The 13969-nt window shown below is 35.8% G+C and overlaps 1 protein-coding gene across 5 annotated transcripts in view; it reads left to right on the forward strand.

Annotated features, from left to right (window-relative positions):
• KCNT2 (potassium sodium-activated channel subfamily T member 2) overlaps window positions 1-13969 on the forward strand; it is a 375975-nt gene that overhangs the window by 132822 nt on the left and 229184 nt on the right. For 4 of the 5 annotated variants that reach the window (XM_078078345.1, XM_036084475.2, XM_078078344.1 and 1 more), the window contains exons 6-7: window positions 8652-8726; window positions 10247-10330. In XM_078078345.1, the coding sequence (XP_077934471.1) occupies window positions 8652-8726; window positions 10247-10330 (159 nt within the window). Of the gene's footprint in view, window positions 1-8651; window positions 8727-10228; window positions 10331-13969 lie in introns of all 5 variants that reach the window. The other variant, XM_078078342.1, reaches the window with a different exon arrangement.

Genomic DNA, 13969 nt, shown 5'->3' on the forward strand with positions numbered 1-13969 from the left:
GATGGTGGAGGAAGCATGCAAGTCTATTAAGTATGGGATAATAACCAAGGGAGAAGCTAAGGCTCATTTGATGGAGATGCTTATACTGTGGTTGTTGGAAGAAAGACAGAGTAATCAGAGAAGACAGAGACATAGAAAAGAAGGGTAGAAAGACTTTGGAATGGCTATCATATCCATCACTAACCTTCGGTTTATGTTTTCGGCATTTACTATATCAAGTGTACTCAAGGTTATGTTTTTGGGGAACTCTTATTTAGCATATCAACTTCTTTCTCACTTTTTAAGACATAGGTTTTTTTTTTTTTTTTTAAGATTTTATTTATTTATTTGACAGAGAGAGACACAGAGAGAGAGGGAACACAAGCAGGGGAGTGGGAGAGGGAGAAGCAGGCTTCCCACTGAACAGAGAGCCTGATGTGGGGCTTGATCCCAGGACCCTGGGACTATGACCTGAGCTGAAGGCAGACGCTTAACGACTGAGCCACCCAGGCACCCTAGACATAGGGTTTTGAAGATAACATTTCTTAGACTACTTTTAATCCTAAATTTAGAGCAAGAAATCTTTACAAACTCACCTTTTCCGCTGGGTTTATTAAAAAAAAAAATCTCCTTAACTCCATCTGAAGAAAATAATGCTAATATCTAATGAGGTGAGATTGATGAATTAGAAAGTATAGAAAGAAAAGAATGTGGGCTTTCCAAAAAATATAGATGGGTTGATTTAATATTTGTGAGAAAAAAATAGGATGTTAGAAATTCTAAGGAAGAAATGTGTTATCTGAAAGGCTGAAAGGGTTGGAACTACAAGTTTATTAAGGAGCTTGAGAAGAGGCTATTGAATTTACAGTTTAGGAAATCACTTGCTATTCACTTGTAAGAAACCAATTTCAATGGTGTACAATTGGGAGTAAAAGTGTTAAATGAAGAATGTTGATTGACTGGGGTAGGGTCACTACCCTAGAAGTGGTCTAATGGGGCAGAGAAGATTGACCAATGATGGAAAAAAATTTGCATCCTTTACAGAAAGTAGGTAGAGGGGACTAAAAAAAATGATAGATGAAGTAAGTTTTATACAAAATAATAAGTTGGAGTAGGAACCTGAGGTCTACTGATTTGCTTTGGATACATTCCATTCTTTTCTGAGAGCACAGAAGATGGAAAATTGTGCATGAAAGAATATTTTGAAGCTAGAGAAGAGAAGTTGAAAGACCTTACATGTAGGTAGTCACTCATCCTTATGTTACCTAGGAAGTACTCACTTAGTGATGAACAGTATAGACTAATATGTGGAGGAAGATCTTTTAATGATTTATGAGTTTATCTCTTCATTGAAATAGGTGCTCAATAAATGTATATAGATTGACAAATCTAGATTTTGGATACCTAGAAGAACGAAATAATAATCAAGTGAATTAATATCCAAGATTTTATCTTCTAAGTTACTTAGTATTCAAGTAGGTGATGAAAGTTGAAAGTAATAAAAACAAAATGACATGCTAAAAAATTAGGCACGTGGGTGTTTTTGGTAAATAATTAAATCTCTTCCACTAGTACAAGAGTGTGTATAGATATTTAAGTGGTCAAAATATTAATCTACATTTTTGAGTGTATTTGCTTTAAATTCTAGCCAAAAAGTAATATGAAATTAACTTTGGTGCTTAGTGGAACTCTTAGCCCTAATTTATTTATTTATTTATTTATTTATTTATTTTTAAAGATTTTATTTATTTATTTGAGAGAGAGAATGAGATAGAGAGAGAGCATGAGAGGGGGGAGGGTCAGAGGGAGAAGCAGACTCCCTGCTGAGCAGGGAGCCCGATGCGGGACTCGATCCTGGGACTCCAGGATCATGACCTGAGCCGAAGGCAGTCGCTTAACCAACTGAGCCACCCAGGCGCCCTCTTAGCCCTAATTTAAAAATCATTTAAAAAACACAGATTCAAGACAATTTTCCACTGTAATCATATGATATTGACATTTGTAATTAATTACTTCCTGCCATTTATAAAACGAGAGCAAAGCATTATGAGATCTAGTAGCATTATAAGAGCTAGATGATATATAATATTTCCATTCTGACCTTCATAAACATTAATGGCTTAGATGGAGGAGAGGTAGATGGTAGTTGAGTTTGTGTGTTTCAAAGGAAACAAAGGATATAAAGGAATTATGTGACATTGGAAGGATAGGTTTCTGGTAATTACTTTCTTTTTCCTCTCATAAATTCAGTCAAACTCATGGACTCTTTTGACCCACTCCAATAGACTGCTGGATAAAATATTTGGAATGAATAAATTAAATAATTGATAACTTTTTATGGCCTATAATTAAGGCAAATTTGGATAGCAGAAACTCAAATGAGCTCCTCCTCTCAAATTAGATTTTTTTTTCAAATTAGATTTTTAAGAAAAATTATAGAGAGGTAAGCAGAAATGGATATTGCATTAACAACTGTATATATTCCTAATATTGTTCTTTGATATGTTAAGTTCTGAACTATCAACATAATAGCAAATCAATATTTATATTTGTTTACATATATGTACAGATAATGTGCATATTTGTATGTATTATATACATATATATACAATATTTAAAAACAAATTTAATCCAGTATTCTGTAAACACTTTATAATTCTTGAAATTAAACATTCTAAAATAAGTGTGATGACTTCATCCTTAACTAAACAGTTTAAACTACTGTGGAGACTGCAGGTTTTGAAAAACAAAGACTGATGAATAAAACCTAAATAAGCAAAAACTCTATAAAGTGCATGTTGAGGTTAGCAGATAATGATTTAAAAATCCCTGACATCAACTTATTTAGTCCTCTATCCTACAGAAGTGCAGGTCTGTACTTAAATCATCATTCCATTCATGTTTATAGCTACTTGGCAGAACAACCATGGGATCGCCCAGCAGTAAAGTTCTTATTCTTCTGTTACCATAAATACCCTCTATGTCTTTATCAACTGCTTTCAAAATAGAACTCTATTTATACACACACATTCATTAAATCAAAAGGAAACGAAAACAAACTCCAGCATAATTTCCAAAATTCTGCAAACAAAAATCCAACATACCTAGAAGGCTTCTGTTAAATCTACAGTTCTTTTTTCTATAATCACTTTATAAAAAGCAACAGCTTTGAAATTTTAACACCATGATGGGCTCCTTTCTGGCAAAGAACAAAGGATTTGACTAGGACTCCTAGACACTCCTAGATCCTGGTGTTTCTTTCTTTTTTTTTTTTTCCTAAGATTTTATTTTAGAGAGAGATTGTGAGTGAGAGCAGGACTAGGGGCAGAGGGGGAGGGAGAGGGACAAGCAGACTCCCCACAGAGCCCCATGACCCTGAGGTCGTGACCCAAGCCAGCGGAAATCAAGTCAGTAGCTTAATGGACTGAGCCACCTAGGTGTTCCAATACTGGTGATTCTGCTTACGAAGCCATGGAAATGGTGAATCTAATTATTGTTCAGTTTACATTTAGCTATACAAAATAAGACTGCCTTAGGGATACTAAACTATTTTAAATTCACTAAAGAAAATAAGTTATCAGCCTTTTTAGTTACATATTTACATACAGGTATTTTTAATATTGAAGAAGAAAGTGTTTTTAAAAAGTCCCAGGGTACATCTTAGTCTAACAACAATATTACCATACATCTTATAATTTTTTAAGTGCATTTTGGAGGTACATATGTAATTGTACAGTTATAAACTTCCATTTTTCTTTATGATAAAAATAAAAGCCTGATACATTTTAGAAAATTATCCATTTTCCTGCATTTTTATTGATTAAGGAAAGTTATGTCCATACCAAATGTTGTAAAATGGTTGGATTAATTTATTTATACTTTATTGAATTCTGTAAGAGAAATGTAGTTCTACACACTCAGAACAGATAAAGCTACCTAAAAAATTTCTTTTTTTTTTTTAAAGATTTTATTTATTTGACAGAGAGAGTGAGAAAGCACAACCAGGGGGAGCAATAGAGGCAGAAACGCTGAGCAGGGAGTCTGGCATGGGGATCCATCACAGGACCCTGGAATCATGACCTGAGCCAAAGGCAGGGGCCCAACCAACTGAGCCAACCCACCGAGCCACCACCCCAGAAATTTCTTTTTTTTAAGGAAGTTACCTGTTGGGGGTGCCTGGCTGACTCAGTCAATAGAATATGTGACTTTTAATCTCAGAATCATGAATTCAAGCCCCACTTTGGGCATGGAGCTTAATGAAGAATGAATAAATAAATAAATAAATAAATACCCTTTTGGAAAAAGCCATGCCTTTTATCTCCTTTGTGAAAATAAGATGAAATGAAATAAGTATTTAACATAATTTTGAAGGGCATTTTGGATTTTATTTTATGCTTCTCTATAATGCCTTCTATGGGTACATGGTGTTTTCTTCATGATAATTGTTTTTCTCATGTAGATTTATGTAATGTAGGCTCATAGTTACTCCCTAACACTCAGTGGAACTTATGAATACTTTCTATGTTTATTTTTCATTAGCTAATTTTAGGGGAGATATTTATTAATGTATCTTTAAGTTCAGGAGACAACCTGAGATCTTAGAATCAAATGTAATGAATACAATAAGAAGATATTCATTTATTTTTAGCAATGAGTATATTGCCTCATTGTATAATTTTAGATAATGAAAATTAGCCCTCAGTGGGAAGTTTATTTATTTTCAGGGGATTGGCACATTAGGTGTACCTTTAGAAAAAAAAAATCCAGATGATATGGTAGGTGAATTGGAATGGGGCAAGAATGAAGGGAAGGAGACCAGCTAGGAGCCTCAACCAGGTCAAAGAGTGGGAATGAGGTAGAATGAGAAGGAGGGAAACTCAAGATCTATTTATGATTCAGGAGATTTTTTTTTTTTTAAAGATCTTATTTATTTGAGAAAGAGAGAGCATGTGCACAAGTTGGGGAAGGGGGAGAGGAACAGGGACAAGCAGACTCCCCACTGAGCAGGGAGCCCAACACGGGGCTCCAACCCAGGAGCCAGGGATCATGACTTGAGCCTAAGGCAGATGTTTAACCAACTGAGCCACCCAGGCATCCCATGAATTAGGAGATCTTATTGACCAGTTATCCTTAGTTATCTGGTAGAAGGAAGATGTGAATAGTTTCTCCAGGATTTTTGGTTTGTGTTACTGGGGAACCAACCAGGCAAAAATCATAAATTATACTTTTTGACATAATCCACACAAGGTGCCTTTGAGGCATTTGCGTGAAGCAATGCATTAGGTAGTGGAGATGAAACAGAATCTCAGAGATGCAATACTGATCTGGACTAGAGATACAGCATTGGAAGTCATTGGTTTATTATTGGTGATAAGTTGAAGTTGAAACATAGATGAAATTACCTGAGATGGGTATGTAGCCAAGTACTCCTAAAATGCTTGCCTGCAGAAACTTTCTACTTGAACTCTGTGGTTACAAGTGAAACAACTTATATGTAACTATATTCAGATAGGCTTAAAACAATAAAATTCTTTTAAGTGTTTCCATTTGGATTCAATAGAAAGAAATGTAAATACTTAAGTTCAAAAACAAAATAATTATACCAAGAAGGGGGAAAGTATGTATAAAATATTTGGAAGTTTAATTTACTCATTATTTTTTTTTTAAGATTTTATTTATTTATTTGACAGAGGGAGAGAGAGAGAGCACAAGCAGGGGGAATGGCAGGCAGAGGCAGAGGGAGAAGCAGGCTGCCCACTGAGCAGGGAGCCCGACACCGGGCGATCCCAGGACCCTGGGATCATGACCTGAACCGAAGGCAGACGCTTAACCAACTGAGCCATCCAGGCGCCCCTAATTTACTCATTAACATACTTCTTGAGCCCTAACAGGCATAGAAACAAGCAGTTCTGTAAAACATTATAAACACTTGTCCAGGAGATTAGTGGTGAAGGCATGGGGAGTGGGGCGTTCCAAGCAGCGGGAGAAGTGTGAGCAAAGTTATAAAAGTATGAAATAGCCTGCTCAGAGAACTGTATAAAATTCAGTATGGATGAATCTGTGGCTGAATTCAAGATGGAAACAGAAGTATAGTAGGTACAAACCAAACCAGTAACCAGAGTCCAGATTATGAGCCTTCATATAATCTGAAGAGTAGTTTGGATGTCATTATGTTGGCAATGGCATTTTGGAAAGAATCTTTTTGCTTTATTATAGAAGATAAATCAGAAATTAACCAAATTAAGTCAGATACCAGTTATGAGACTCTTTTAATTGTTTGAGAAAAAAATCATGAAATAAAGTTGATGTATTACAAATGGAAATGAAGAGAGTCATCAGAGATATATGATGTTTTTGTTTACTATGAATTAAATTTGTCCAAACAGTGTCTCACAGCTAAGAAAACTAATATTAATCTTGCTCTGCATTAATAGAGATATCCTGCCATATCATCAGTGGTAACTGTTTCCAGACTGTTCCTTCTCTGGCTGGTCACATCAGTCTCTTTCCTAGGAACAATCATTGACACCAAAGAGAGAGGTACAGTCACCAGTAAAAACACACCAAGGACAGAATAAGCCAAATGTTAAGCCTTCTGGAAACTGAGTCATGTAAAAAAACTGGTGAATGAAATGGCAATATTAACTTGCACACACAATCAGTTACAACTGCTTTATCGAACAAGCTTGACTCAGTGCAAGTAGGAAAGGCCTTTAGTCCCCCAACACTTTTTTTTTTTTTAAGATTTTATTTCCCCAACACTTTTCCAAATGCACACATCCTCTTGATCCATGCTGATCAGATGATATGTTGTAAAGGTCCCAGAACTTTTGTAGTCTCTCCAATCACAAGGCAAATTTCAGTTTAGTATTTAGGAAATTATGCTCAATATATATAAACATTTAAAATTTTCATCCACTTTAATACTTCAGCTTATCCTCAGCTCAGACCTGCATGAGACGGGGAATCATTGTGAGGTTATCTGTTATTCCCACTTCCTCTCTTACTTGATGCTGCTGATTCTGGTCCCTCCAGGGCTGAGGAGGCACAGGGAGTGAGGTGAAGTCAGCCTTTGGGATGAAGGTGCCTGATAGCACAAGTGTAGTCTGGTGCTGGTTTGTTCTGCATGGCCAATACAAGTAGGGCTTTTGCGGTCTTCTGCAGGCTTTTGACTGAAGCTCCTTGGGTGCCTCAGTGGCTCTGACGGGCCACTAGGGCTCTGACCCAAGCCCTGACACTCTGAGGTCCACCATTTGTTGAGGTCTTGTTTCCCCTTCAGGCACACAGCCATCCTGAGTGTAAACTCCTTTAAAATGGCCATAGATTTTATTCTTTAGAGTCTATGTCTCGTTCCCAGAAAACAAGTACCTTTGTCTTAGAATTGGCATCATTGTGGCTTGCTCTCATTTCAACCCTCTGTTCTTGTTGCACTGTTGTCTCTTCATGTTTAGATGTTTTGGGCATGAGCCAAAGACAGCCTCTACACGTGAGCCAAGCTCCCTAAGTGGTTCTCTTGATCCCTTCTCACTTAGCTTGAAGTGATGAGAGAAGCACCCAAGCACCACTAACATCCCTGTATGGAGGCCTTCTCGTTGCTTCCATTTTTTTTCTACCTGCTCCCCCTACCACTTTCTGTACAACCTGGAGATGGTGATGAATGAAGTACAGTAAAACTTGTTACTTAATATTTGAGTACATGGACATTAGCCAGTATAGAACCTTGCTTTGTGATGTGGTAGTATCTTATATTACTGTGATGTTTTAAGCCTTTGGGACCTCAAGGAAATATTAAGAAAGGCTCCTAACTTCGAAGCCACTGTTATAAAATAATTGGAAAATACAGGGACCCAGATTTCAAATTACCTTTCTAATATGGAGATCTCTTCATAGAAGAATAAGCTGCTTTAGTAAGTCCTGAGTTTTTTTTTTTCCCCCATTGGACACCATTTAAGAAAGTGTCAGTGATTAACCTGTTTATATCGGGACAGCGTCATGGTTGTGTTGTATGCCTTTGCACAGGGCTATACATTTAGAAGGGCCTGTGCTTATTTTAATATTCTTCTCTCACCTTCTGGAAATTGTTAATAATTTGTTAATAGGAAGCCCGGAATTTTCATTTTGCACTAGGACACAAAAATTATGTCACCAATTTTGATGAATACTGTTGTACTATGTGGGTTGGGAGATTAGAATCTAGATGCTTGAAAAAGCCCTTTAAGTTTTAACATAAAAACAATGTTAATACTAATGAACATTAACAAGTGTATGTATTTATAAGCTATTTAATATCCTTTACAGTTTTTGTGAATATAACTCATATAGTAAAAAAATTAAGATTGAATCACTTTTTTACTGATTCTGCAGCTTCTTTAATATGTGTATCTTTACTTGTAACTTTTCTTCCATGAAATATTATATGATCAAAATGTGTTGTGTACATATTCAAGACTTACTATAAATGTTTGCTTTACTTAAACTTACCAAAATATTGAGGGAGTAAAATTACATCTAGAAAAATAATCTTTAAAAGTCATTGCTACATTTTTATATAATGATTTGGTATTCGGTTAATGTAAGCATCCTTGCTAGAGAAATTCTGAGTGCTGTCTTTTTCCCCCTTTAATGGGATTCAGTATAATTGACTTTCATTTTTATTTATTCTTTCTTGGAAGGGAAACATCTGGGAACAGATTTTACGAATACCCTTCATCTTGGAAATAATTAATGCGGTTCCCTTCATTATCTCAGTAAGTCTTAAAAGCATCTTTAAAATAACTAATTTTGTCATTAGACTTAAGCCTTTAAATCTAAATACTAATAAATACTATATTAGCTCCAATAAATGATTTTAGGCTTCGGTAAGGATCATGGTATTAAAAATAAAGAGTAAAATCAGTTGGATAACTAGATTATGGAATTAAATGAAAACTAGTGAGATTTAGTGCAATAGCAAAATAAAATACTTTTTTAGACATATTTGCTCTAGATGTGCCATGTGAATAGGTGTTGATATTATCTAGACAGAGTAGAAATTAATCACTCCATTTCTTGTGTATATTGTGAAATTAAAAAAAATAGAAACTAACAAAAAGCAGAATCAGACCTATAAATACAGAGAACTGATGGTTGCCAGAGGGGAGAGAGTGGGGGGTTGGGCAAACTGGGTGAAAGGGAAGGGATACAGGCTTCCAGTTATGGAATGAATGTCATGGGAATAAAAGGCATAGCATAAGAATACAATTAATGATATAGTAGTGATATCATAGGACAGGTGGTACTACCCTTGTGGATAACATAGCATAATGTATAAACTTGTGAAATCACTAAGTTGTACCCTGAAACTCATAGAACATTGTATGTCACCTATACTCAAACGAAAAAAAATAGAAACCAAGCATTGATAAAAGTTTCTCATACTGAGCATATATTTATTTCTAGCTTAAACACAATATTTACTAAGTCCAATTCTCCCATTAATAAGAAAGTTGCCAACAGCCAGATAATTAGCAATTTGTTTTTTTATCAAGGTACTGTGGAATACCAATTTTACAATGATCCTGCTCAATTGCAGCCCCATAAATATGTAACAAGCACTTTGCCATTGCAAAATTAGGTTTTAATCTCTATCTCATAGATTTATAATAATGTCTGTTGGGGATATGCTTTCTAACACTTCATTTGAATTTTATTTGGAAAATTATGGAAATAAGCAAATATTATCTCAAGTGGTTGCTTACTTCTGACAATTATTTTAATTTGAATGATTTATCTACAGGAATGACTGGAACTAGATTAAATGACAGGCTAACTACATATAATCCAATTGAATATGGTTCCCAGTGTCACTTAAAATGTTTGAATCTGAAGAGAGTAAGTGGTAATGTTGTGAAAAGGGAAAGCCTTCTCTCCTTATTCCTACGTTCCCCCTCCAGTTGTAGGGAAGAAAGAGGTGATCTCTATTATAAACCGTTACACTGAAAGATTTAATGATAGAATTCCCATAGTTATAGGTGACATTAGCGGGAGCTCATTTTTTCCTTTCTGCTTCTACAATAATTTCCCAAAGAATTTTTTCCTAAGTAAGAATTAGAACAATGAATGAAAAGATTGGATCTTCTCCTTGCATTTCATTAATGAGTTTAAAGTATTTGTCACATGTATTAAAAATTATATTGTCTTTATTAACTTTTTTTTTTGTTTTACATGTTAATCGGCTGGATATGATTTTTGCTTTGAGATAAAAGTTTAGTTTTGGTTTGTTTTTCAGATCTTTTGGCCTTCCTTAAGGAATCTATTTGTCCCCGTCTTTCTAAACTGTTGGCTTGCCAAACATGCCTTGGAAAATATGATTGTAAGTATGAAAGAATGAAGTGCAAATACAAAATATTTTCAACCTTCCATTATGTCTTACATACTTTCAGTGCTCATATTAAACACAGAGAGAAGATGATTTGAGGTCTTAGTCTTGTACTTCCTCATTTTTCTTTCGCCCATGAAATATAAACTCATACTATTGTGATTTATTTAGGTATAACTAAATTTCTGAATGGTTCATTTTTAAACGAAATAAATTTATTTTATTTTAAATTAATGAATTTCTTTTAAATTAATTTAGTATCCCAATAAATAGTTTCATTTAAATATTTGTAATAATGGAAGAGTTTTGGTAAAATACTGTCAAAGTGATGTCAATATTAATATTGACGTTAATAGACCTTAAGTCTGCTTGCATCCTAATTCAGAATGAAAACTTTCTGGGCTAAATTAACTTGGCCCTTATTGTCAAGTCACCACCTTTGTAAGGCCCTATGACCTGGTAAACAAAGATAGTTCAGATTTTCTTATTTAAAATTAAATTAAATTTAATTTTATTATGTTATGTTAGTCACCGTACATCATTAGTTTTTGATGTAGTGATCCATGATTCATTCTTTTCGTATAACACCCAGTGCTCCATGCAGTACATGCCCTCCTTAATACCCACCACTGGGCTAACCCATCCCCCCCACCCCCCTCCCCTCTAAAACCCTCATTTGTTTCTCGGAGTCCATAGTCTCATGGTTCGTCTCCACCTCCGATTTCCCCCCCTTCATTTTTCCCTTCCTTCTTCTAATGTCCTCCATGCTATTCCTTATGTTCCACAAATAAGTGAAACCATATGATAATTGACTTTCTCTGCTTGATGTATTTTACTTAGCATAATCTACTCCAGTCCCATCCATGTTGATGTAAAAGTTGGGTATTCATCCTTTCTTTTTTTTTTTTTTTCTTTTCCTTAAAGATTTTATTTATTTATTTGACAGAGAGAGAGACAGCGAGAGCAGGAACACAAGCAGGGGGAGTGGGAGAGGGAGAAGCAGGCTTCCCGCTGAGCAGGGAGCCCGATGTGGGACTCGATCCCAGGACTCTGGGATCATGACCTGAGCCAAAGGCAGACGCTTAACGACTGAGCCACCCAGGCGCCCCGTATTCATCCTTTCTGATGGTTGAGTAATATTCCATTGTATATATGGACCACATCTTCTTTATCCATTCATCTGTTGAAGGGCATCTCGGCTCTTTCCACAGTTTGGCTATTGCGGACATTGCTGCTATGAATATTGGGGTGCATATGGCCCTTCTTTTCACTACATCTGTGTCTTTGGGGTAAATACCCACTAGTGAAATTGCTGGGTCATAGGGTAGCTCTATTTTTAAATTTTTGAGGAACCTCAACACTGTTTTCCAAAGTGGTTGTACCAACTTGCATTCCCACCAACAGTATAAGAGGGTTCCCCTTTCTCCACAACCTCTCCAACATTTGTTGTTTCTTGTCTTGTCAATTTTTGCCATTCTAACTGGTGTAAGGTGGTATCTCAATGTGGTTTTGATTTGAATTTCCCTGATGGCAAATGATGATGAACATTTTTTCATGTGTCTGTTAGCAATTTGTATGTCTTCTTTGGAGAAGTGTCTGTTCATGTCTTCTCCCCATTTTTTGACTTGATTATTTGTTTTTTGGGTGTTGAGTTTGAGAAGTTCTTTATAGATCTTGGAAATCAGCGCTTTGTCTGTAGTGTCATTTGCAAATATCTTCTCCCATTCTGTGGGTTGCCTCTTTGTTTTGTTGACTGTTTCCTTTGCTGTGCAGAAGCTTTTTATCTTGATGAAGTCCCAAAAGTTCATTTTTGCTTTTGCTTCACGAGCCTTTGGAGATGTATCTTGAAAGAAGTTGCTGTGGCTGATGTCGAAGAGGTTACTGCTTACCTTCTCCTCTAGGATTTTGATGGATTCCTGTTTCATATTGAGGTCTTTCATCCATTTTGAGTTTATCTTTGTGTATGGTGTTAGAGAATGGTTGAGTTTCATTCTTCTGTATATAGCTGTCCAATTTTCCCAGCACCATTTATTGAAGAGACTGTCTTTTTTCCATTGCATATTTTTTCCTGCTTTGTCGAAGATTATTTGACCATAGATTTGAGGGTCCATATCTGGGCTCTCTATTCTGTTTCATTGGTCTATATGTCTGTTTTTGTGCCAGTATCATGCTGTCTTGGTGATCACTGCTTTGTAATAGAGCTTGAAATTGGGCAACGTGATGCCCCCAGCTTTGTTTTTCTTTTTCAACATTTCCTCAGTGATTCGGGGTCTTTTCTGATTCCAACAAATTTTAGGATTGTTTGTTCCAGCACTTTGGAAAATGTCATTGGAATTTTGATCGGGATGGCATTGAAGGTATAGATTGCTCTGGGTAGCATAGACATTTTAACAGTGTTTATTCCAATCCATGAGCATGGAATATTTTTCCATCTTTTTGTGTCTTCTTCAATTTCTTTCATGAGTGTTCTGTAGTTCCTAGAGTATAGATCCTTTACCTCTTTGGTTAGGTTTATTCCAAGGTATCTTATGGTTTTTGGTGCTATTGTAAGTGGAATCATTTCTCTAATTTCTCTTTCTACAGTTACATTGTTAGTGTATAAGAAAGCAACTGATTTCTGTGCATTGATTTTGTATCCTGCCACATTACTGAATTGCTGTATGAGTTCTAGTAATTTGGGGTTGGAGTCTGGGTTTTCCACATAAAGTATCATGTCATCTGTGAAGAGAGTTTGACTTCCTCTTTGCCAATTTGAATACCTTTTATTTCTTTTGTTGTCTGATTGCTGTTGCTAGGACTTCTAGTGCTATGTTGAACAATAGTGGCGAGAGTGGGCATCCTTGATGTGTTCCTGATCTTAAGGGAAAGGCTCTCATCTTTTCCCCATTGAGGATGATATTCACTGTGGGTTTTTCATAGATGGATTTTATGAACTTGAGGAATGTTCCCTCTATCCCTATACTCTGAAAAGTTTTAATCAGGAAAGGATGCTGTATTTTGTCAAATGCTTTTTCTACATCAATTGAGAGGACCCTATGGTTCTTCTCTCTCCTCTTATTAATGTTTTCTATCACATTGATTGATTTGCAAATGTTGAACCACCCTTGCATCCCAGGGATAAATCCCATTTGGTCGTGGTGGATGATCTTTTTAATGTCTGTTGGATCCTATTAGCTAGGATTTTGTGGAGAATTTTGCCATCCATATTCATCAGGGATATTGGTCTGAAATTCTCCCTTTTGATGGGGTCTTTGCCTGGTTTGGGGATCAAGGTAATGCTGGCCTCACAGAATGAGTCTTCTGTTTCTATTTTTTGAAACAGCTTCAGGAGAATAGGTATTATTTCTTCTTTGAATGTTTGGTAGAATTCCCCAGGGAATCCATCAGGCCCTGGATTCTTGTTTTTTTGGGAGGTTTTTGATCACTGCTTCAATCTCATTATTGGTTATTGTCTATTCAGGTTTTCAATTTCTTCCTGTTTCAGTCTTGGTAGTTTATAGATTTCCAGGAAGGCATCTATTTCTTCCAGGTTACTTAATTTATTGGCATATAGTTGTTGATAATAATTTCTAATAATTGTTTCTATTTCCTTGGTGTTAGTCGTGATCTCTCCCCTTTCATTCATAATTTTAT

The sequence above is a fragment of the Halichoerus grypus genome, chromosome 7 (assembly GCF_964656455.1).
Source record: "Halichoerus grypus chromosome 7, mHalGry1.hap1.1, whole genome shotgun sequence".
In the NCBI taxonomy this organism is placed as follows: domain Eukaryota; kingdom Metazoa; phylum Chordata; class Mammalia; order Carnivora; family Phocidae; genus Halichoerus; species Halichoerus grypus.